Below are 26,585 nucleotides of genomic sequence, written 5' to 3' on the forward strand. Positions count from 1 at the left end.
CCTCCACTACATCCTAAGATAAATCACCCAACACCTCCAATACAACATATGTACCATCATCTCAAACACACCTCCCATACAAAACAACCTCACAACCCAGGCAAATAGAAAGAATACCACAACTAACTCAAAATACAACGATGACCTTGACACCTAATACTAACCCTCATGAAAGACACAGACACCTGATCAAGATCATCTTCAACAAATCACTAAAAAGCATGATCTATCGCTTGTTTTTCCTCAAAAATGCTCAAGCCCTCACAAAAAAATTCATGCTCTTATCAGACCTCATTCAAGAGAAAAACCCTGACTTCATCGCAGTGACCGAAACCTGGTTTAAAAATACAGACCATGTAATCACAAACCAAATAAACAACAACTCATACGACTTATTCTCAATTCCCAGAAAATCCCGCAGAGGAGGTGGATTACTACTAATCAAAAAAAAACATTTCACCATGAAACCGATCCCATACACACTCCCATGGCAATATGAAATAGCCATCTTAGACTCAGAAAATCTGCTAATATGCATAGTATACTGCCCCCCAGACTTCGACAACGACATATCCCCCCTCATCGAATTCTTCATAACAAACATCAGCCTCAAAAAACCCACAATTATACTCGGGAATTTCAACCTCCATATGGACATCTCCCCACTATCTCAAACTTGCCAAACCCTGTTGGACGTTCTATCCACACTCAGCTTCACTCAACATGTGACCAACCCCACACACAAAGCTGGTCACACTCTTGACCTGATCTTCACAAACGACAATTTCTTCACAAACACAACAATATCCTACACTCCAGTCCCATGGTCCAACCACTATCTCCTTCACTGCAAGACCCAAGCCAACATAAACAACAAGAACGAAACTAATAAAACTTACACCTTCAAATACAGACCACCATTCCAACCAGACCTTCTCCAACAAGAACTTGAAAAGCATCTAACAAACTTAGACCTCTCTAATATAAATAATGCCACCCAATCATGGCACCAACTTACAACGGAAATTGCCAACACTATAAACCCTGAAAGAACAAATCAGACCAAGAACAAAAGAGAAAACACAAACCCATGGTTCAACACACAACTAAGGGACACCAAATCCACCCTAAGGAAGAAAGAAAAAGAATGGCGAAAAAATAAAAGTCCTCTGACTCTGGAAAGATATCGCACACAACTGGCAACATATAAAAAGCTGATAAACAAAACGAAATGAGATTACTACAGCAAAAAACTCCGCAAACAACACAAAATCACTATTCAACATAGTAAACAACCTTATATCAGACAATAACAAGCAGCCCTCACCCCAAACCGAAAATCTAAGCCAAGAACTTGCCATCTTCTTCAAAAACAAAATCAGCAAAATAACAGGGAATATAAACAAATCCCCTCACCAAAATGCACAGCTTAACATCAAAGATATAACACCATGGACCACATTCAAACCCATATCGTCTACTGAAATGGAGAAACTAAGAACTCTAAACCCGGCCTGCCATGAACTCGACATAATCCCGATACGAGCCTTAAAGGAAATAGCTCAAACCACTACTCCATCCATCATGGCAATCATAAATAAATCTCTAGAAGAAGGTGAACTTCCAGACAACTTAAAAATTGGCACAATTAAACCCATAATAAAAAAAAAAGAACCTCAATCCAGATGAACTTAACAACTACCGCCCAATCTCAAACTTACCTCTCCTTGCCAAACTGACGGAAAAAGCAGCACTTAAACAACTCAATGATCATCTCGGAACAAACATCCTGCACCCCACCCAACATTGATTCAGGAAAAATCATAGCACAGAAACCATACTCCTCAATTTATCAAATACAATAATAAGAGGTTTTGACAATGGACAAAGATTCATCCTCATCCTACTCGACCTCTCCGCCGCCTTCGACACGGTCGAACCTAAAAGCCTAATCTCCAGACTAGCTGAAATCAGTCTATCTGGTAAAACTCTAGACTGGTTTACCTCTTTTCTTAAAAACAGATATTTCAAGCGTCAACAACCACTCCTCAGATACCATACCACTAGAAAACGGAGTTCCCCAAGGCTCCGCTCTTTCAGCCACTCTATTTAATATATACCTCCTGCCCCTATGCCAGCTACTCACGAGTCTCGGCATCACATACTTCATGTACGCCGACGATATCCAACTAATCATACCTGTAACAAGCACCCTCGAAAGTGCAATGAAACTCTCGGCCACTTACCTCAATACTATAAAAAACATGCTAAACCACATGAAGCTATGCCTTAATATGGAGAAAACTGAATGTATACTGCTTGAAAGAAAAATCTCCGGAGCTCACCAGAACCATGCCATACAAACTGACAACACACTCATCAAATTAAAAGAAAACGTGAAAGATCTAGGAATATGGATTGACCCAGAGCTGAATTATAAGAAACACATTGCAATGAAAATCAAAGAAGGATTCCACAAATTACTAATCCTCAAACACCTAAAAACCTCTACTGAATCACCCTGAATACAGAACCATTCTCCAATCACTAATCTTTACAAGCTTTGATTACTGCAACTCACTCCTGATAGGCCTACCCAAATCAACCATCTGACCACTCCAAATACTACAGCCACAGCCACAACCAGAATCCTCACCGGCCGCAAAAGATCTGACCACATCACCCCTGTACTAAAAGGATTACACTGGCTACCTGTAGAAAAAAGAATAGAATACAAAACTCTAACCATTTTCCACAATGCAATTCACAATAGCGAAAGCACATGCCTAAACACCATTGTACAACGACACAATTCTCAACGCAATACTAAATCAACAAACAAATCACATCTAGACATCCCATCAGTCACAACAGCCAAACTCACTACTGTAAGAAACAGAGCCATATCAATAGCAGGACCGCGCCTCTAGAACTCCCTACTGGAACACCTGAGACTACAGAACACTAAAATATTTAGAAAACTGCTCAAAACCTGGCTCTTTAGACAAGCCTACAAAGAAGGAATTGGCTAATTGTTCACGCCACAACAACCACCAAGAATCTCAACTCCCATTAAGAACCTTACTAATCTCAACTACTTCTTTCACCACCCAGCTCTTATTCTGCATCATACTCAGTTGAGCCTTCTAAGCCCAACTGATATCACACTATTGTAATTTATAAAATCACGAGATTTCACCACGTGGAGAAACCACTAACGCTAGATGATGTAAACACCATGACAAAACCTGACTGCATGAATATACACAGCCTGATGATTCATTTGTCTCTAGTTTTAGCACCTCCCACAGCCACTTTCTATTCTCCATATCTACTCCTATAAACATTTTTATTTATTTTATTTATTTAAGGTTTTTATATACCGGCAATCATGAGAACATATCTTGCTGGTTTAAACATATGTTCTCTGTAATGTTTTTTTTCTTTCGGAGCAAAAACCTACCTCACCTCCCACAGCTATGAATGTAGTCATTAATCTTTTTCTGTAACTGATGTTATATCTATTGTGTTATGCCTGTAAACTTATATAATCTGCTGTTATATTTAACATTTTGTGTAACTGATGTCAAACCTGTTGTGTGACACCAGTAAACTGTTGTTATACCTGTAAACCGGCGCGAAGGCCTTCCGCTAAACTTCGGTATACAAAAGCTTACAAATAAATAAAATAAATAAATAGATTCTCCAGCAAACACCATTCCAACAGTAAAATATGAGGTCAGCAGCATCATCTTGTAGGGATGCTTTTCCTCATCAGGGAATGGGCATCTTGTTAAAATCGAAGGATGGATGGATGATTAAACATATCAGGAGATAATGCAAGACATCCTGCTTCAGTCTGCTAAAAAAAAAACTAAAACTTGGAAGAAAGTTCACCTTTCAGCAGGACAATGATTCCAAGCGCAAGGCTAAAGCAACAGAAGAGTGGCTGAACAACAAAAACGTGAATGTTCAACAATGGCCAAGTCAAAGTCCAGACTGCAATTCAATTGAGAACCTATGGCATTATTTGAAAACTGCAGTCTATAAGTGTCATCCAATCAACATGAACAACCTGGAGCAAATCTGCCAGGAAGAATGGGCAAAATTCACTCACAAACATTGTGCAAAGCTGGCAGAAACTTACCTCAGACTTAAAGCTGTTACTGCAGCAAGAGAGGTTTCTACCAAGTACTAGTCTGAAGGATTGAATACTTACACAAGCAGCATTTTTCAATTTTTTATTTTATTTTACAAAAAATGCAGATAAATAATGAATTGTGACTTTCAAAATTTACTTTAAGAACATACTGGTTTGCAATAAACAAATCTATGCAAGTATTTTTAATCCAGACAAAGCTGTTGACTTTTTAGGGGGTCGAATACGTTTGCAAGCCACTGTATATTCCCATAAATTCTCAGGAAATCAGGTTGAAAATAAAATTTGATTTTGCTCGTCCCCAATTTAAAAAGGTTCAATTCTTGCATACATGAGAAAATGATTACGTGTCAAACTTATTGTATCAAAGCCTTGCAGGAATCCTACATGTATTATAGAAGCCACCCTCCACCTAATTAAGTTCTGTGTGTCACTTTCCTGACTAGTGTGGGAAGAGGATTTCATAGCCAGAGTGTACCTGCCAACTCCTCAATCTTGTAATTAATATTTAATAAGTCACTGCAAAATACTTATATAATCTAAGTAATCTTAATATTAAATATATTTGCACATTTCACTGTAGCCTTTATTTCTTTAGTTTTTAGCAAAATGTGGCCAAGATGGCCATAGGAGGATCAGGTGTACTCTGCCAATCTTACATCACTTTTGCTGTATTGATTGCTCCACAGGGAAGAGAACAGCAAAATGAAAAAATGGGCATTATATAAAGCAAAGAAAGACAGGAAAAAATGTACTAACCCAGGACAAAGAAGAGCTGTTAGTAACACATTCGTTTTCCACTTTTCTCCTCCAAAGGCTGAGAAGCAAACAAAAATTATAAAGATAAATGCGTTTTATTTGAAAAGGTATTATTGTGCCAAGGGTAACAATATGTCAGGATGTCCATAGAAAAAAAATTACTTATGTTCAAAAATGGTATTTTGAATAGAGAGAAAGGAAAGAAAAGGCTGAGTGTTGCAAAGTGATTAACAATTTCTAATTTGAAAACTTTGTACAAATACCTACCCTGGACCAGTTGGTATTTTTAATGCTCATATGCATTAAAAATAAAAATTATGCAAGCATGTAAGCCAAAAAGGTGCATTCTGTTAAATATTATACATTTCCTTTTGTTGTTGTTTTTTTAAGCTTTCACATATCCTTTGTTTTCGTAACTTGTTACCTTCTCAATAGTACAAGAAGCAGGGCTCTCAAGTCCAAAAATATTTTCAGAGACTGATATTATTCCCGTGCAGCTTCCTACTGATCCTGAGAGTTTCCAGGTCAAATGGAAACTCACAGGACAGGACAATGACATACCCAAGAGTACTTTCCACATTTTTATTCCCTCACCCTCTGTCTAGCTCAGCCATTGTGACAACTGTCCATTTGCTGGGACAAACATACCATAGTTCCCTCAAACTGGGTATAAGTGGGTGTTTCAGCCTGCTAGTATGTGACACAGTTGAGTAACTGCTGTGACTCCCTCCCAGAGACTCTCAACATTGCCTCTGCAGCATCCACAGACCTAGTCAGCCTGAGAAGCCAGGTCCAAGAATTGAAGCCAAAGCTCCTCCCATAAGAGGACCCAATATTATCACTGCATCATTGGACTAGCCCTAAAATAGATACAATTATGCCATATGAGAAATTTGGACTCAAGTCTTTAGGCTGAACAGAGTTGAAGATGCTACAAAGGCTGTGTTAATAGCCTTTAGAGAGGGGGTTGGAGTCCCAGTCATCATACAAAAGTGACCAGACTTGGGATGCATGAATACTGGGTTCTGCAGGGAGCTATGATCTGTGATCCCTGACTAAGTACTAGACTAGATAGAAGATGAGAGGGGAGAGGAGGGTGTTTAGATTAAAAAAATATAGGACATACCCCAGGTAGTTTCATGGCACCACAGTCCCAGGAGACACTAGCTCAATTTAAGCTAGAAACCCAATAGAACCAGAGAAAACTGATGAACCTACCCCATAAACTGTATTTATATACTACACAAATAAAAAAATTAAACACTGTGGAGCAATTTTAAAGCATTCACATTACATACTGACAAACTTGTACAGCACCCACATGATGCATTCTCAGCATCTTTACTTACTTTTATACATCCTGGCAGATACATAGCCAGCAGGAGTTCCAAGTAAAACCCACAACACAACCGCACAGGTCATTAAAGCTCCTCGATTGGCAGGGGAAAGGAAGCCAAGACAGGCTAAAACTGAAGAGACACAAAATATTCAGTTATTACTATTTATTAGCATATCGTTATCTCTCTCTCTTATGTATAAATATATATATATACACACACACAAAAGTAGTGTAACCCTAAAACAAATAACTACAAGTGCAATAGAAAATCGCATATAAATAAATATTATAAAAAAAATTTAATTTACAACACATTTTTTCCAAAGTGTAAAAAAAGCTGAAAAACCATAAATGTTCCAAAAAACAGTCATGAAACTATTGTGCTTTTACATTGTTCAACCTTCCTCAGTTTCAATTAATTCATTATGGGGCTATATTGCCTATAACAAATGAAGCCAGTGTCAACATTGCTGTACAACCACATTTGAGAAGTGACTATCATTTCTCTCAGATGCATTTCAAACTGGAGTTTGTTCTTATGCCCCCGACAACAGTTATATTGTTTCGCTGTAGTTGGCTTCTTCAGGGGGGAGGAATGTGTGTTCCATGCTGACAGGACAAATTTGGTTCAGAGTGCAATAGCTTGCACTGACTGCTGTTTATACTGCATCACAAACTTACAGATGTATCATTCAAATCAATTTGCTCATATATATTTATCTCAGTCTTCCTTCCTTTGAAACTATTCAAAAGAAACCACAGGGAAAGCTGCTTCCCTGTGGTTTCTTTTGAAATAGCAGTTTCCCTGTGGTTTCTTTTCACGAAGTCAAAATCTATGGATTTTTATAAAAGAATACCTGGGCGGTGAAGGTGAGCAAGGTAGTCCTAAAATAACATACTTCTTTAGATAGCATGTGAAAAATCAAATGTCACATGTTAATGACCAGAATTATTCTTTTTTTGTCCTGCCTATGGCATCATTTTATTCATTTCCACAATAGAACCTCCTGCAAAGCTTACCGCGATGTACATAAATATATATTATGCAAACACATAACCTCCACTCCATTTACACTTGCACTGCTCCCAGATCCAATCATGCAATAAGAAATATTGCAAACACTATTAAAACCTATGCAAACAATATCTAAAATAACCAATCATAAAATACTGTCTACCAACAACTTTCATATCTTACATTCTGCCTTTCAGACACTTCAAAGCCTTTAATAAAAGAGAAGCCGGGCAAGCCTGTCTTGTGCGGCGTGTATAACTTGGGGAGAATCAGTGAGGGAAAGGGAAGGCCAGGGGGAGGGGGTTTCTAGGAAAGGTGGGAAAGATGGCCAATAGGAAAAGGACAAGCAGAGTTCAGATTAGCCAATAGGATAAAAGGACTGGAATGAGGAGAGGTGCAGTGCTGCCAACGGTCAGCAACCTGAGGGGAAGGCAGGCAGCAAGACTTGTTTTTTCAAGGTGGGCAGGTTTTGTGAGACTGAGGCGCAGAACAGCGAATTCATAAAATAATAATAAAGTAACTCGGTACATCGAGGGAGGGAGGGACGAGGAGGAGGCGATCGTCACGCACTGTATTTGGGTGTCCCAGCGGGTCTAATGCCTCGCGGCAAAGAAAAAAATACTAGGCCCGAGCAGGTCGCAGTGGCGGCATACAAGAGGGGGCGCAAAGCCCAGAGTGGTATGCCGCACGCACTTAGCCTATGGAGCTGGTTTTACATAGACTGGCTCCAGCGCCACCACCTCCTAGCCAGGTGGCTAGCTCAGGGGAAAGTGGACCCGAAGCGACCCCGGAGGAGGCGGCTGCGGTAGTACAAAAGAGCAGGCAGGGAACCAAGTACCAGGGCCTAGATATATCCCTCAGTGCTTCTGGAAGCGATTTCCAGGCGTCGCCCCTCAGTGATCAGGTTTCCTCGCCTTCGCCGTCACTACCGTCCGAGCAACAGCAGTATTCCCCCGCCAACCTCAACCGGGAGCTGGAGGTGGGGGAGAAAGACAGAAGATCGCTGGATGTGCACCCAGAGAGCAGGACCGCGACACGTGGGAGAGAGCAGGCGTGCGCGAGAAAGATGACGCAGAGTCGAGTCGGGCGGGAAGGAGCGGGCCGACAGGCCGGGAGCAGAGCGAAATAGGAGCGCGTGGTCGCAGCAGGGGTATCCATCGAGTCACTTTCGAAGCGGAGGGTCGGTCAGTGCGGAGCGGAGAGGCAAAAGAACAAGCATGCGGTGAGTGCGGGCATGCCATGTTGGTGACCAAGCAATTCAATCATAGCTAATCGGGGAGTAAGATTGGGAAGGGGATTCGCACCAGCAACCTTAGGGAGGCAGAAGCGGGGAAGGGCTCGGGAATCCAGGGAGCTAGAGGCGGGAGGTTGGGATTATGGGCAGACAGAGTTTGCCACAGGGGGAGGAGATAGTGGGGAGGTAAGGGGGAGACGAGATACGCCAACTTGGGCTAGGAATCAAGGGGGACGGGGAGACGAACGGGGGGGAAATATATTTGGAACGGATGCTGCCGGCGGTGTGTCTTCATTTGCAGGTCTAGCGCTCAGGCAGGAGCCGGGAGTGTCTTCAACGGAGCAATGGAGGGAACGGTCCAGGGATGAGAGGGACTACCCCAGTAGTCAGCTTGCCGGGTTGGAAAGCAGAGGAGCACAGGCGGTTTTGGCTCACATGACGCAAGGATCGCCAGCAGGTAATGAGGGCGAGGCTACTATTAAAAGACCTGGCAAAAAAGCGAATTAGAGAAGGAAAGAGCACACAGGGAGTTCTAGTTCTAGTTTGGATTCCTCGGCCTCCTACATGTCGGATAGTAGCAATTCGGCAACATTACGAAAGTCAGGGCTGAGTCAGGATATGGGACACCCTGCGTTAGCATCACTAACAGAATTATGGGAAGGGGTTCCCAAGAAATTACGTATGAGGATCAAGAGAAGGAGATATGTAAACATTTTCCACCTTTTAGAAGGCAGGAGAGGAGACAAGAAGCCACGTAAGAAGGGCAAGAAGAGGAAAGTTGATCGTAGCACCAGCACAAGGTTTCCCAAAAACATAATTAATTGGGTTAGGGGTTTCTTTAGATTAGCCAGTGTCGTAGGACATTATCAGCCAGAGCAATATGGAGCCCTGCTGTCTTATGGGGACAGCATCCTGGGAGCATTTAAAGATTACGAAGGGTGGGCATGGTTTAATTATGATAAGCGCTTTAGGGAAAAAATGGCAGGGAATAGATTTATGTCATGGGGAACGCAGGATATTAATTTATGGTTGACCCAGATGACCAACAAGGGTGCAGGGTCTGGGAGAGCGGAGCAAGGAGTTAACATAGCGGGCAGTGAGGGAGGAAGCGTAAGCGCTAGTTACTCGCATCCAGGTAAAGTGATGGGGAATACAGTCATAACTACCGACCTGAAGACAACGGCGCCCAATACAGACGTGTGTTGGAGATTTAACAGGTCCACCTGTTTATTTCCGGGTTGTAAGTTTAGACATGCGTGCTCGGCACATCCAGTAGTAAAATGTTTGACAGCGCAACCGGCACCAGTGGGAAAAACTGCGACACAAGGAAAACGCATATAAAAAAAAACAAACCTATCAATACCTAATACTATATAGGGAAAAGGGGGCAGATTTCCGGAAAGGGGAAGGGGATTTTCGAGAGATTAAAAAAAAAAAAAAATTATAAACATAAGAATAGAACTTAACGAATACGTTCTAGATAAATTATTCGAACAAGTACTTAGGACGGAGGGCGAGGTCTTAAGGAATGTAATGTTGACGTCCTTGCAGACTTTTACGGGTATACACAGATGGGCGATGGACGGCAGGAAATTAGCATCGGGCAGGGTGACGAAGAGGAATAGGAGCTGCTCCGATGCTCAGTTGCCCCAGCGACTTGGAAGGCCTACCTTCAAGGAGCTAAGACAGTTATAGGTTTTTTGCAAGACAAAGGGTCCGGTGTCGGAACACTCCGTAGTAGAATTCATAATAGGGGCCAGGAGGGGTGGGTATTTGGTAGCATCCGTACGGTCCCATTTAGCAGGTTTTGCTTTCTTTCAAAAGGTATGCGGGTGGGGCAATCCAGTAAGCAGTATTAGAGTAAAGAAAGCGTTAAGAAGTTGGGAGCGGGGTATGGGTAAGATGGAAGACAGACGGCCAATTAGATATGAGGATTTAGATTGTTTGCAAATTTGCCGCAAGTTTGTTTTTCACGATACGAGGTCTTGCTGTTTCGAGTTGGTAGCGTTATCTCGGTGTAGAGTAAGGGAAGTCGGTCTCAATTGTCAGTTTGTACAGCTGTTGGAGTCCGAGGTAAGACTATTCATTGCAAAGTCAAAAACGGACCAGGGGGGAAAAGGAGCTGTTATTAAGTTAGAGCGTGACGTGAACAGAAAGGTGTATCCAAGTGAGGCTAGCTGAAAAGTATATGGAAGTTCGGCCGAAACGTGATGAAGCCTTTTTGATTTACAAGAATGGGAATCCTTTGAGCGCAGTCATCAGTAAGATGGGACGGGATGTGCGGGCATACAGTTCACATTCCTTTCGCATCGGGGCGGCAACCTCCACAGCTGAGGCAGGTTTCTCGGTTAGTAGAATTAAGGGTTTGGGGAGGTGGCAGTCAAATGCGTTTTGGTCATATATTCGATCGTAAAGGCTCTCAAGGGAAAGGGATAGGGGATTGGGGGTGAAATTAACGATCTGTATTTATTTTGCAGAAAGAAGGGGGTTGAGGAACTTTACTGGATGTGCCTGGATCGTGGGCCATTCATACATCCACAGGGTGCAAAGAAGAGCACTGAAACGTCCCTACGGGGAGAATTTGGAGTTAGAAAAGAAGGGATGGCGGTTAGCTTGGTTCAGTAAAAGGGGTATGATCTGGGACGAACTCCTACCTTTCCTGTACGAGAGGATCGACATGTGGGGAGCGCCAAATATTCTCATCATTCACTTGGGTGGAAACGGACATTGGATATAAACATGCAGGGAATTACCTGTATGAAAAAAGACCTTTCCCAGCTTTGGATACGTTGGCCGCACATGCACATCGGTTGGTCCGACATAACTATTCGTTTACGCAATAGAGAGGAGGTAATTTGGCAAATGGGAGTCAAAAAACTGAATAGGCAATTGGGTAAATGGATGGGGTGGGAGGGAGGATTTTGGATTAGGCACACATGGTCGTGGATTGAGGAAGCAGGATTATTCGCGGGTGACAGGGTGCATTTATCCGATGTCGGTATGGACCTGTTTAATAACTCCATACAGGAAGGGTTGGAAAGGGAAGTAGCCAAATGGTAGAGCCGCAGTTTGGGGGGGGGGGGGAACAAGTTGAGTTGTCCAACTTGTTTGTGGCGGAAAAACCCGAGCCCAAGAGGAATTTGTAAGGGGGGTTTACAGAGGGGGGGACAGGGGGGCAAGCCTCGTGTAGCCAGGGGGGGCCACTACACAGGGGACCGAAGAACTACGGGGCCTGGTTCTTGGTATTAGCTTACTCTCGCTGGTACGAGGCAGAGTGAGCGGGGTGGGTGCTGTTACTTCATCACTGGGGATAAGGTGGTGGAGAAAGGGGAGGAAAATGGGAGAGGGGGGGGAAGTTGGGTTTTGAGTTCATTCAAGTTTGTAAGGGCTCAGGTTTAGTTGTAGTAATAAACTGCGACCTATATAATCCCAGTTACTGTGTTGTGTATTTTATTCAAGGGATGGAGGGCAGGTCGAGCTGGTATTTTATCCACAAGTTATAGCTTAAACACTCCCCGTCATGAATCCCTTGCTACTTTCATGCCTACCTCCTCCATAATGTCTGAAATCTCTATATGTGGCCTTTATAGGTACAGCAAAATTGCTTACCTGTAATAGGTGTTATCCCAGGACAGCAGGATGTAGTCCTCACATATGGGTGACGTCACTGGATGGAGCCCTATCACAGAAAACTTTCTGTCAAAGTTTCTAGAAACTTTTGACTGGCACACTGAGCATGCCATTATCCCTCGAGGCACAGGGGTCTCCCTTCAGTCTCATTTGTAGCAGTAAGTGTAAGCGAAAAAATAAAATAAAATGTTTTGGACCCAACTCCGCGGGTTGGTGGGTGGGTTTCTTGAGGACTACATCCTGCTGTCCTGGGCTAACACCTATTACAGGTAAGCAATTTTGCTTTATCCCAGGACAAGCAGGATGATAGTTATCACATATGGGTGATTAGCAAGCTACAGGCTGAGTCATCTTTGTTTTGGACCAACAGTGAACAACTTGTGCAACAGGCACAACAACTGGTGCACTGTTGGAAAAAATGAGGCAGCCTGAAATCACAGCAGGTTGGATGTGGAAGGAGTTGGAATTATACTGGAAATAAGTTCTTCAAGACAAATTGTCCAAAGGCTGAATCTTGTCATCCTTCCTTGTCCAGGCAGTAATGAGCTGCAAATGTGTGAAACGAGCTCCATGTTGCAGCTTTGCAGATGTAGACAATCGGTACTGAACGATAGTATGCTTCTGAGGTTGCCATTGCTCTAACTGAGTGCGCCTTTACTTGCACCTGGAGAGAAAGGTCTGCTTTTTCATAGCAGAAGTCTATACAATCTGCTAGCCAGTTGGAGAGAGTTGTTTGCTCACTGCCATACCCAGTTTGTTTTTGTCAAAAGAAACAAAGATCTGGGTGGATTTCCTATGTATTCTAGTGCAGTCTAGATCAGTGGTTCTCAACCTTTTTCCCATAGTGACACACCTGACAGACCACGCTTATATGTTTAATTCACTGCTCATTACAATTCATGGCGGAAATAAAAAATAAAGGCCCAGTATTATTTTTATTGTTAAGAATGACACAAGGGAAAGATACGTATTCTGTCTAAAAGAAATTGCATAAATAGTAAACAGTCCACACCAAAACAGCACCAATTTCCAGCACTTAAACAGTAACCAACTAACCTAAGAAAAGGCAACACTGAAAATATTACACCAGGCCTTAAGACACCAATACATCTCCTATTAGGAAAACGAACCATGTCAGGCTGTTAAAGAGCCCTACACAGAAACTACACGCCAGCAGAAAACTTCACCTGAATCACATGTGCTGACCCTCACCTAACAAAGAATAAAGAGACCAAAACGCATAACTAGAAGCATGCAGACAAAAACTGAATTGGAAACCGCAACAAGCCAGAGTCTCTGTATGCAGTGTAATAAAGGAAGAAAAGAAACATCACCAGTCCTTATAAAACAAATCAGGAAATATAAAAGCGATAGCAGTAAAAACTATACTAACAAAAAGAATGTTGAGATTACTTACCTGATAATCTCCTTTTCCTTAGTGTAGACAGATGGACTCAGAACGAATGGGTATAGTATGCTCGTGCTAGCAGTAGGAGACGGATCTGACGTCAGCACGGGTATATATACCCCCACAGGAAGCGTAGCAACTTAGTAATCTTCCTTGCAAAAGCTGTTATGGATGTGTGTACTGACGCTCAGTGAAAAGTGAAACAGGATTCCCCTGACCGATTGACAGTAGCTGGAGACCGCCAGCATTCCCAACCGGAAGGCGTTGACACCTGGTAGAGTGTACGCTTTTATGGAAACAGATGACATGGCTGACCTTGAATCAGTGAAACCCATGTACACAGGCAGCTGGGCGGGATGCTGAGTCCATCTGACTACACTAAGGAAAAGGAGATTATCAGGTAAGTAATCTCAACGTTTCCTGGCGTGTAGCCAGATGGACTCAGAACGAATGGGATGTACAAAAGCTTTACTCCCAGCCTGGGCGGGAGGCTGCCTGAGGACCATGTAGTACCGCCCTCGCAAATGCTGAGTCCTCCCTGGCCCGGACATCCAGACGGTAGAACCTGGAAAAGGTATGGAGGGAGGACCACGTCGCCGCTTTACAGATTTCTGCGGGCGACAGCATCCTGGATTCTGCCCAAGATGCCTTTTGTGCTCTGGTAGAATGAGCCTTGACTTGTAGAGGCGGAGACTTCCCAGCCTCCACGTAAGCTGCTCTGATAACTTCTTTAATCCAGCGGGCCAAAAGGCCGCTTCCCCTTGTCGTTTCCCGCTGTGCAGGACGAATAGATGATCCGTCCTTCGTACTTCTTGTGTCATTTCCAGATATCTGGGCAGTAGTCTGCCTATGTTGAGATGGCGTAGCAAACGCCCTTCTTCAGATTTCTTCAAACCCGCCGTGGTAGGCAAGGATATAGTTTGGTTAAGGTGAAACTGTGAGACCACTTTAGGTAGAAAGGAGGGGACCGTGCGAAGATGGATAGCCTCAGGAGTGATCCTGAGAAATGGATCCCGGCAGGACAGCGCTTGTAGCTCTGAGATGCGGCGTGCTGAACATATAGCCAGCAAGAACACCATCTTCAAAGTTAGAGAGCGGAAAGACAGGCCCCGAAGGGGTCTGAAGGTGGATCCCGCGAGGAAATCCAAAACGAGGTTGAGGTTCCATAAGGGCACAGGCCACTTTAGTGGTGGACAGATATGCTTGACTCCTTTCAGGAAGTGAGAAACATCTGGGTGCTTGACGATGGTCTTGCCATCCCTCCTAGGGCCATAGCAAGACAGCGCAGCCACCTGAACCTTGATGGAGCTGAGGGAGAGTCCCTTCTGAAGGCCATCTTGCAGGAAATCCAACACAATAGGGATTGTGGTCACATGTGGATTGGTGCCATGAGTGTCGCACCATGCTTCGAACACTCTCCAGATCCTTACGTAGGTGAGGGAAGTGGAAAACTTGCGAGCTCGGAGGAGTGTATCTATCACGGGCTCCGAGTAACCTCTTTTCTTCAGTTTAGCCCTCTCAATGGCCAGACCGTAAGAGAGAATTGAGCCGGATCCTCATGGAGGATGGGACCTTGACGTAGAAGGTCCCGGAGAGGAGGCAGGGGAAGAGGCTCCACTGCCAGTAGTCTTCTCATGTCCGCGTACCAGGGTCTTCTTGGCCAGTCTGGTGCCACTAGAAGAACTAGGCCCCGGTGCCTCTGAATCTTGTGGATGATGGCGCCCAGCAGAGGCCACGGAGGAAAGGCGTATAGCAGAGTCCCTGGAGGCCATGGCTGAACAAGGGCATCGATTCCGTGTGCGAACGGGTCGCGCTTGCGGCTGAAGTATCTGGGTACTTGAGCATTGGACGTGTCCGCCAGTAAATCCATGTCCGGAATCCCCCAGTGATCCACAATCATCTGGAAGGCTGTGGGTGACAGCTGCCACTCTCCTGGATTTAGGCTTTCTCTGCTGAGGAAGTCTGCCGTGGTGTTGTCCTTCCCGGCAATGTGGACGGCGGAGATGTCCTAAAGATTCGCCTCTGCCCAAGCCATCAGTAGGGCGATCTCCAGCGATACCTGTCGGCTTCTGGTTCCGCCCTGACGATTGATGTATGCCACCGTGGTGGCGTTGTCGGACATCACTCTGACTGCTCTGTTCTTTAGTCTGTGAGCAAATCGAAGGCATGCCAATCGGACTGCCCGGGCCTCTAGACGGTTGATGTTCCACGCTGACTCTTCTCTGTTCCACCGCCCTTGTGCGGCGAGTTCTTCGCAGTGTGCTCCCCAGCCGCTCAGGCTGGCATCTGTGGTGAGCAGAGTCCACGTGGGGGAGGACATCTTCGACCCCCTGCTCATGTGGTTGGACTGCAACCACCACCGTAACTGGGTCCGTACTCTGGCCGGCAGAGGTAGGTGCATGGAATAGTTCCGTAGCCGGGGGCTCCAGCGAGAGAGCAGGGAGTGCTGTAGAGGTCTCATATGGGCCCTCGCCCAAGGTACCACTTCCAGGGTGGATGCCATGAGACCGAGAACCTGCAGATAATCCCAAGCTATGGGCCGACTGGCTCCCATCAAGTACTGGATACGCTGCTGAAGTTTCAACTTTCTCTTGGCAGTGAGACTGACTGTGTCTGCCTGGGTGTAGAACTGTACTCCAAGGTATTCCAGTGACTGGGAAGGCTGTAGGCAACTCTTGCTGAGGTTGATTACCCAGCCCAAGCTTTCCAGAAGGGCGATCACTCTGTCGGTCGTCCGATGGCTCTCCTCTCGAGATTTCGCCCTGATCAGCCAGTTGTCTAGGTAGGGATGGACCAGAATTCCTTCCCGCCTGAGTGCCGCCGCTACCACTACGACCACCTTGGTGAAGGTCCGCGGTGACGTGGCCAACCCGAAGGGCAGAGCCCGGAACTGGAAGTGGTGTCCTAGAACCTTGAAGCGTAGGTAGCGCTGATGATCCGGATGGATCGGGATATGCAGGTAGGCTTCTGACAGGTCTAAGGCCGTGAGGAATTCTCCTGGCTGTACTGCGGTCTTGACGGAGCGCAGAGTTTCCATGTGAAACCTCGGGACCCGTAAGTATCGATTGACGGACTTGAGGTCCAGTATGGACCTCAAGTCGGTACCCCTTTCTTGGGTACCATGAAATAAATGGAATAGTGTCCAGAATTCACTTCCCAGGCAGGTACTGGGATGATGGCTTTCAAGGACAGGAGTCTCGCCATGGTAGCTTCCAATGCTGCCTTCTTGTGTGTGGGACAGGAAGATTCCACAAACTTGTCTGGAGGGAGATGATGAAAGTCCAGATAATACCCCTCTCGGATGATGGCGAGGACCCACTGGTCCGACTTAATCTCGACCCATCTGGGGTAGGAGAGGGTTAACCTGCCCCCTATGGCTCCGTCCCTCAGATGGATCGGCGGATTCTCATTGTGAGGCGCGGCCGGGACTGGAGCCCGGGCCTGCTCCCCTCTTGCGCTGCTTGGTCCGAAAGGACTGGTTCCTGGCCTGAGGACGAGGTGCCTGGTAGCGACTCCTGTAGGGAATGAAGCGCTGGGAACTTCTACCCCTGGAGGGCCTTGGAAAGGCGGGCTGATTCCTCCTGAACCGATCTTCCGGCAGTCGAGGTACTGGAAAAGCGCCCCATGTGCTGGCCAGTTTATCAAGGTCGCTGCCAAACAGGAAAGAGCCCTTAAAGGGCAATCTGGTGAGGCGTGTCTTTGAAGGCGCATCGGCTGACCATTTCCAGATCCAGAGCTGCCTCCTGGCAGCTACGGAGGATGAGATCCCCTTGGCTGTTGTTCGGACTAGGTCTGATGCAGCATCCGTGAGGAACGAGAGAGCGGACTCCATTTCTGCTGCTGGAGCGTTGTTCCTGATCTGTGACAAACAGGCACGCGTCACCACTGTGCAGCAGGTTGCGATCTGCAAAGATAGAGCTGCCACCTCAAAAGTCTGTTTCAGAATGGTGTCCAGTCGCCGGTCATGAGGCTCCTTGAGGGCCGCCCCCCCTTCAACTGGAATGGTAGTGCGCTTGACCACAGCGCTAATCAAGGCGTCCACCTGAGGGCATGCCAGCAGCTCCTGGATAGCCGGCGCCAGTGGGTACATGCCCGTCAGGGCCCGACCCCCTTTGAATGTGGCCGCTGGTGCAGCCCATTCTAAATCTATCAGTTGTTGTGCTGCTTGCAAGAATGGAAAATGGCGGGCTGTAGGACGAAGACCTTCCAGCAGGGGGTTCTGCGCAGAGGGCACCGTAGCGCTGGGACCTGTAATATCCAACTCCGCCAGGCACTGGGACACCAGGTCCAAGAGATCCTCCTTAGGGAAGAACCGCCTCATGGTTCTATATGGCTCAATCCCTGGGGAAAGTTCCCCCTCGTCTGGGAGTTCAGACTCGTCCGGTGAAACCTCCTGGTCTGACTGATCTGGACTGTCCAGCGGCGGGAGGTCCCGCTCACGATAAGGGCGTGAGGGTCCAGGAACAGGAGCCGCCACCGCAGCGGCAGCCGCAGGCACTGCAGGGACCGCAGAAACAGCAGGAACAACTGGAACCGCAGGGCCTGGACGGGACGCCGTTTGCATCTGTACAAAGGCATGAATCCCCTTAAAGAGATCCACCCAGGAAATTGAAGCAGCCTCTAATCGCCGGGGTACAAGATCCCCCGGGATTCCCGATTGGTCGAGACTGACCACTAAATCCGGGATAGCCCCTGGGGAACTGTCAGCAAATCGTGGCTGAGACTGGTCCTGGCCCGAGGGTCCCACTGCCTCCTCACATTGGGCACAAAGGGAGTCTGGCTCTTCACTGTGCGTGGCTGTAAGCTGGCATGCGGAGCAGAGGCCGAGGGCTTTAATGCCGGAGGCAGGAGGCACCCCCGCTGAAGACGCTGAGGCGTTCTGTTCCATTGAATAATATGCGGCAGCAATATGCGCTTAGCACAACAGGCGCTTAATACTAATATGCGGCAGCAATATGCGCTTAATACAACAGGCGCACAATAATAATATGCGGCAGCAATATGCGCTTAATACAACAGGCGCACAATAATAATATGCGGCAGCAATATGCGCGGAATACAACAGGCGCACAATAATAATATGCGGCAGCAATATACAATATACGCTCAATGTAATTCAATATGCTCTCAGCAATAAGCGGTTAGCAATACACGCTCAATGTCATTCAATATGCTCTCAGCAATAAGCGGTTAGCAATACACGCTCAATGTCATTCAACATGCGCTTAGCAATAAGGGTTAGCAATATACGCACAAGGAGGAATAGAATATGCGCCTAGTCATAGATCTGCGCCTATCACGGGTGCTCAATACCTGAACAAGGCCACAAAATGGCGCCCTCCACGGCGTGCCACGCCGCCGATCCTCGGTTCCTCGGAGACCAGAAGTAAAGGCATACACCTTACCTGATCCTCGGCGCTTCCCGACTGGAACCCGGGCGGTCTCCGGCTGCGGTGGGAGAGGGGAAATACCTTCACCGCCGCGTTTGAGGATATGCACCCGCTGCCTCGTCCACGCCGGGACTGAGGCGCCTCGTAAGCCTCACCCGAACCTCGCCCGGGGGCTGTGTCCTTGCCGCGATTCGGCCACCGGACCGAGGATTTAAACCTCCGGGGAATCACGGAAATCACACTGGGAAACTCTACTGGGGGAGGGACCTTAGGGTATCACCGCCGGAGTGCGGGGCTCGATGCTGTAGAAGTTGTTTAAAAAAGGATTGGATAAGTTCTTGGAGGAGAAGTCCATTACCTGCTATTAATTAAGTTGACTTAGATAATAACCACCACTATTACTAGCAACGGTAACATGGAATAGACTTAGTTTTTGGGTACTTGCCAGGTTCTTATGGCCTGGATTGGCCACTATTGGAAACAGGATGCTGGGCTTGATGGACCCTTGGTCTGACCCAGTATGGCATGTTCTTATGCTATCTCTCTCACTCACTCACACACACACACACACAGGTTCTCAAACACACATGCTTGCTCATTCACTCACTCCCCCCCTCCGAACTAGTGGCAGTAGCAGCCTCCTCCCAACCTAAAGGCAGCAGCAACCTACTTCGTTTTCAGCCATCGCGGAGAAAGGAGTCCCTTCGGCCGTGGGGGTTGACGTTCTTCCTTATTTTACTCCGAGCCGCGCTGCACATTCTTTCCTTCGGGCCGATGCAGAGCGCACTAGCAAGCTCTCCTCTTCCCGCGCACGCAACTGCTGCTCACCACTTCCTCTTCCGGGCCGCGGGGGGAGCAGGAAGAAGAGAGCATGCCGGTGCCGCTGACTCCAGCTGTCCTGCCGCACTCCGCCCGGACTATCAGCATTTTAAGCCCAGGCGGAGGACCTATTTCGCTTGGGTAGGGGGAGCAGCTGGGTCAGCAGAGGACCAGGAAGTGTGGGGACACACCTGCGTGTTCTTGGCGACACACTGGTGTGTCGCGACACATCGGTTGAGAACCGCTGGTCTACATAATACGCTAGCGCGTGTTTACAGTCCAAGGTTTGTAAAACTCTTTTGCCTTGGTGAGAGCGAGGTCTTGGAAAGAATGGGGGCTTGGAAAGAATTTGGGTCTTGGAAAGAATGTGGGCAAATTTATAGACTGATTCAAGTGGAAATCCGTAACCATCTTGGGAAGGAATTTAGGGTGAGTACGGAGTACCACTCGGTCATGTAGGTACCTGGTATAGGGTGAGTATGTTACAAGTGCTTGTAACTCACTAACTCTTCTAGCAGATATAATAGCTACCATGTAAGAAATTTAACATCGCAGGAATCTATAGGCTCAAAGGGAGAATGCATGAGCCTTGCTAGTACTACAGTACAGTAAGGTCCCATTCTGTGACTGGTGGCCGTAAAGGGGGTTTAAGTTGAATTAAACCTCTCATAAACCTACTGACAAGGGGTTGCACTGATATCGGGGCATCCCTTACTCCCTTGTGGTAAGCTGAGATAGCACTCAGGTGTACCCTTACCGACGTCTGGAGACCAGAGTCTGAAAGGTGCCAGATACTCTAATAAAGATGACATGGGGCAGGAAAAAGGGTTAATACTTTTCTGTGTGCACCACGTGGTGAATCTTTTCCACTTACAATGATAGGATTTTCGTGTGGAAGGCTTTCGTGAAGCTACAAGCACTTGAGAGACATTAGTTGAAAGATTTGAGTGGTTGTAGGATCAAGCTTTCAACATCCAGGCTGTGAGGGATAGGGTTTGAAGGTTGGGATGGTGCAACCTGCCCTGATCTTGAGTTATGAGAGTGAAAGCTGTGCCCAGGCGACTTGGTTCCCTGATCGAGAGGTCGAGGAGTATGGGAAACCATACTTGTCGAGGCCAAATCGGGGCTATAAGTATCATTGACCCTTTGTCCTGTTGTAGCTTCACTAGAGTTTTGGTTATGAGTGGTATCGGGGGATACGTGTATAGAAGACCTGAGTTCCAGAGTCTAGCAAAGGTGTCCTTGGCTAACTGGTTTCTCTGTTTGTGCAGGGAGCAGAATCTGTCCACTTTGTGATTCAGCTCGGATGCAAAGAGGTCCATTGTTGGCTGACCCCAACGTTGGAATATTCTGGTCGCTACTAAAGGATCCAGGGACCACTCCTGGGGTTGGAACTGACGACTGAAGCGGTGTGCAACTATGTTGTGTATGCCTGCCAGATAAGTGGCCCAGAGAAACATGGAATGTGTCAGGGCTCAGTTCCAAATTTGTGCGGCTTCTTGGCAAAGGAGATAACAACCCATACCCCATTTGTTTGTTCAGGTACCACATGGCAACTGTGTTGTCTGTCTGTATTAGAACAGTCTTATGTGAAAGGCAGTCCTTGAACACATAGAGAGCATAAAGTATAGCTTGAAGAATAGCTCGAAGCTCTAGGAATTTGATTTGAAAGGTTGCTTCAAGACTCATCCAAGTACCTTGAGTTTGAAGATTGTTGATATGCGCTCCCCAACCTAAGGTGGATGCATCTGTAGTCAAGGTTACTTGAACTGGTTGCTGGAAACGAAGGCCGGTGAGCAAATTGCTCGTGTTTGTCTACCAGAGAAAATATGAACGCAACAGGTGGGTTATATGAATTGGAGATGATAGTGGTTGAATGGCTTGGATCCACTGTGATCTCAATGTCCATTGTGCTATTCTCATGGCTAATCTGGCCATAGGAGTGACGTGGACGTCACCTAGACAAGATTTTAGACAGTGCTGGGGAGGAGCCGGCTGTCGTGGTACATGTGGGCACCAACGACATAGGAAAATGTGGGAGGGAGGTTCTGGAAGCCAAATTTAGGCTCTTAGGTAGAAAGATTAAATCCAGAACCTCCAGGGTAGCATTCTCTGAAATGCTCCCTGTTCCACGCGCAGGTCACCAGAGGCAGGCAGAGCTCCGGAGTCTCAATGTGTGGATGAGACGATGGTGCAAGGAAGAGGGATTCAGTTTTGTTAGGAACTGGGGAACCTTTTGGGGAAGGGGAAGTCTCTTCCGAAGGGATGGGCTCCACCTTAACCAGGGTGGAACCAGACTGCTGGCGCTAACCTTTAAAAAGGAGATAGAGCAGCTTTTAAACTAGAACAAAGGGGAAAGCCGACAGTCGCTCAGCAGCGCATGGTTCGGAGAGAGGTATCTTTAAAGGATACTAATGATGCATTAGAATTAGGGCATCCCGACAGTGAGGTTCCAATAATTAGAAAAGTAGTCCAAGTGCCTGTAACTAAAAACTCACCTGAGCTAAAAAATTCTAACTTATCCCTATCAATTAAAAAGCAGAATGAAAATACAAACAAAAAACAAACTTTGAAATGCTTGTATGCTAATGCCAGAAGTCTAAGAAGTAAGATGGGAGAATTAGAATGTATAGCATTAAATGATGACATAGACTTAATTGGCATCTCAGAGACATGGTGGAAAGAGGATAACCAATGGGACAGTGCTATACCGGGGTACAAATTATATCGCAATGACAGAGAGGAGAACTCGGGAGAAGGTGTGGCGCTTTATGTCCGGGATGGCATAGAGTCCAACAGGATAAACATCCTGCATGAGACTAAATACAAAATTGAATCTTTATGGGTAGAAATCCCTTGTGTGTCAGGGAAGACTACAGTGATAGGGGTATACTACCGTCCACCTGGTCAAGATGGTGAGATGGACAGTGAAATGCTAAGAGAAATTAGGGAAGCTAACCAAATTGGTAGTGCAGTAATAATGGGAGACTTCAATTACCCCAATATAGACTGGGTAAATGTATCATTGGGTCACGCTAGAGAGATAACGTTCCTGGATGGAATAAATGATAGCTTTATGGAGCAATTGGTTCAGGAACCGACGAGAGAGGGAGCAATTTTAGATCTAATTCTCAGTGGAGCACAGGACTTGGTGAGAGAGGTAACGGTGGTGGGGCCGCTTGGCAATAGTGATCATAATATGATCAAATTTGATTTAATGACTGGAAAAGGAACAGTGTGCAAATCCAAGGCTATCATGCTAAACTTTCAAAAGGGAAACTTTGATAAAATGAGAAAAATTGTTAAAAAAAAACTGAAAGGAGCAGCTACAAAAGTAAAAAATGTGCAAGAGGCGTGGTCATTGTTAAAAAATACCATTCTAGAAGCACAGTCCAGATGTATTCCACACATTAAGATGTATTCCACACATTAAGATGTATTCCACACATTACGATTACCAGCATGGTTAAAAGGGGAGGTGAAAGAAGCTATTTTAGCCAAAAGATCTTCATTCAAAAATTGGAAGAAGGATCCAACAGAAGAAATAGGATAAAGCATAAACATTGGCAAGTTAAATGTAAGACATTGATAAGACAGGCTAAGAGAGAATTTGAAAAGAAGTTGGCTGTAGAGGCAAAAACTCACAGTAAAAACTTTTTAAAATATATCCGAACCAGAAAGCCTGTGAGGGAGTCAGTTGGACCGTTAGATGATCGAGGGGTTAAAGGGGCACTTAGAGAAGATAAGGCCATCACGGAAAGATTAAATGATTTCTTTGCTTCGGTGTTTACTGAAGAGGATGTTGGGGAGGTACCCGTAATGGAAAAGGTTTTCATGGGTAATGATTCAGATGGACTGAATCAAATCACGGTGAACCTAGAAGATGTGGTAGGCCTGATTGACAAACTGAAGAGTAGTAAATCACCCGGACCGGATGGTATACACCCCAGAGTTCTGAAGGATAGCAAATGTAACCCCAATATTTAAAAAGGGCTCCAGGGGCGATCCGGGAAACTACAGACCAGTTAGCCTGACTTCAGTGCCAGGAAAAATAGTGGAAAGTGTTCTAAACATCAAAATCACAGAACATATAGAAAGACATGGTTTAATGGAACAAAGTCAGCATGGCTTTACCCAGGGCAAGTCTTGCCTCACAAATCTGCTTCACTTTTTTGAAGGAGTTAATAAACATGTGGATAAAGGTGAACCGGTAGATGTAGTATACTTGGATTTTCAGAAGGCATTTGACAAAGTTCCTCATGAGAGGCTTCTAGGAAAAGTAAAAAGCCATGGGATAGGTGGCGATGTCCTTTCGTGGATTGCAAACTGGCTAAAAGACAGGAAACAGAGAGTAGGATTAAATGGGCAATTTTCTCAGTGGAAGGGAGTGGACAGTGGAGTGCCTCAGGGATCTGTATTGGGACCCTTACTGTTCAATATATTTATAAATGATCTGGAAAGAAATACGACGAGTGAGATAATCAAATTTGCAGATGACACAAAATTGTTCAGAGTAGTTAAATCACAAGCAGATTGTGATAAATTGCAGGAAGACCTTGTGAGACTGGAAAATTGGGCATCCAAATGGCAGATGAAATTTAATGTGGATAAGTGCAAGGTGATGCATATAGGGAAAAATAACCCATGCTATAATTACACAATGTTGGGTTCCATATTAGGTGCTACAACCCAAGAAAGAGATCTAGGTGTCATAGTGGATAACACATTGAAATCGTCGGTACAGTGTGCTGCGGCAGTCAAAAAAGCAAACAGAATGTTGGGAATTATTAGAAAAGGAATGGTGAATAAAACGGAAAATGTCATAATGCCTCTGTATCGCTCCATGGTGAGACCGCACCTTGAATACTGTGTACAATTCTGGTCGCCGCATCTCAAAAAAGATATAATTGCGATGGAGAAGGTACAGAGAAGGACTACCAAAATGATAAGGGGAATGGAACAACTCCCCTATGAGGAAAGACTAAAGAGGTTAGGACTTTTTAGCTTGGAGAAGAGACGACTGAGGGGGGATATGATAGAGGTGTTTAAAATCATGAGAGGTCTAGAACGGGTAGATGTGAATCGGTTATTTACTCTTTCGGATAGTAGAAAGACTAGGGGGCACTCCATGAAGTTAGCATGGGGCACATTTAAAACTAATAGGAGAAAGTTCTTTTTTACTCAACGCACAATTAAACTCTGGAATTTGTTGCCAGAGAATGTGGTTAGTGCAGTTAGTATAGCTGTGTTTAAAAAAGGATTGGATAAGTTCTTAGAGGAGAAGTCCATTACCTGCTATTAAGTTCACTTAGAGAATAGCCACTGCCATTAGCAATGGTTACATGGAATAGACTTAGTTTTTGGGTACTTGCCAGGTTCTTATGGCCTGGATTGGCCACTGTTGGAAACAGGATGCTGGGCTTGATGGACCCTTGGTCTGACCCAGTATGGCATTTTCTTATGTTCTTAAGTGTAAGGAACTGAAGGGCTGTAGCCGTTTGTTTTGCGCGCAGAGATTTCCCTAACTTGGAGAGCGTGTCTGTGCGACCTTTTGGTAGGAAAGCTTTTGACACGGTAGTGTTCAATTCTGCTCCGATGAATTGTAGAAGATGAGAAGGTAGGAAGTGGGATTTTTGGTAGTTGATAAGAAATCCCAGCGAGTGAAGCAGATTGATTGTGAGCTTGAAAGAAGTGAGAGCTCCTTGTCTTGATTGGCTTTTGATGAGCCAGCCGTCCAGATAAGGAAAAACATGTACTGTATACTTTCCTTGCATAACTGGGCCATTGCCACCGCCAGACACTTTGTGAATACTCGGGGGCACCAGGGCAAGTCTGAATGGCAGGACCCGGTATTGAAAGTGTTGACGACCCACCAGGAAGCGCAGGAACTTGCAATGAGGAGGGAATATTGGGATGTGAGCATAAGCGTCTTGAAGATCCAGAGAACAGAGGCAATCTCCTGCTTCAAGAAGGGGAAGCATGGTGCCTAAGGAGACCATCCTGAATTTTTCTTTTCGTAGAAATTTGTTGAGATTTCGGAGGTCTAAGATGGGACGTAAGCCTCCTGTTTTCTTTGGAATGAGAAAATAGCAGGAGTAGAATCCTCTGCCCTGCTGAGGTCAGGGAACTGGTTCCACGGCCCTGGCTCTCGGGAGGGTGGATAATTATGTGTGAAGAAGAGTGTTATGATCTTTGTGTATCCAAAGAGACCTTGGTGGAGAGTATTTATTTATTTATTTAAAGGATTTTATATACCGATGTTCAAGTACTAGTACATATCGCGTCGGTTTACAGAAAACTAAAGTTGGAAATTACATCGAACATGTGGGTACAAATAACAAGGCGAACTTTGTCTGGATTATAGATGAAGCATGGAACTTGTCTTACATCTATTACAGGTAATAGTCAATTAAAGATAGTTATAGTTAACAAAAAAAAAAAAACTAAGAATTACATCAGACTTAGTAAGCATGAGTGAAACATATAGCACATCTAACAAGGCAAATCATGAGAATAAATTATAAAATTATAGCATCAAACATCTAGCGTATTGGACATGAATTGAGTGAATCTAACCCTGGATCAAGGCCCCGGGAGAAAGCTAGCATGAAGTGGTTAAGGGTGGGAAAGAGTAGTCTGATCAAGTTGAGGTGATGGGGTTATTGAAACCTTTAAGTGAAGGTTTTTGAGAAAAGCCAAGTTTTAAGCTTCTTTTTGAACATTCGACTACAAGTTTCTAGACGAAGGTCCGTGGGGAGGGCATTCCAGTGAGTGGGACCGGCAGTCGAGAAAGCACGTTTCTTAAGCAGTGACTTGGCTGGAGGTGCGTAGA

General features: G+C 45.5%; 1 protein-coding gene across 5 annotated transcripts in view; it reads right to left on the minus strand.

Moving 5' to 3' along the window:
• Positions 1-26,585, minus strand: part of LOC115094582 (transmembrane 9 superfamily member 2-like) — a 467,181-nt gene that overhangs the window by 138,513 nt on the left and 302,083 nt on the right. For all 5 annotated transcript variants that reach the window (XM_029607790.1, XM_029607789.1, XM_029607788.1 and 2 more), the window contains exons 11-12: positions 6,268-6,387; positions 4,919-4,976 (exon numbers count right to left, since the gene is read on the minus strand). In XM_029607790.1, coding sequence (XP_029463650.1) covers positions 4,919-4,976; positions 6,268-6,387 — 178 coding nt within the window. The remainder of the gene's footprint in view (positions 1-4,918; positions 4,977-6,267; positions 6,388-26,585) is intronic.

This window comes from Rhinatrema bivittatum, chromosome 6 (assembly GCF_901001135.1).
Source record: "Rhinatrema bivittatum chromosome 6, aRhiBiv1.1, whole genome shotgun sequence".
Lineage (NCBI taxonomy): Eukaryota > Metazoa > Chordata > Amphibia > Gymnophiona > Rhinatrematidae > Rhinatrema > Rhinatrema bivittatum.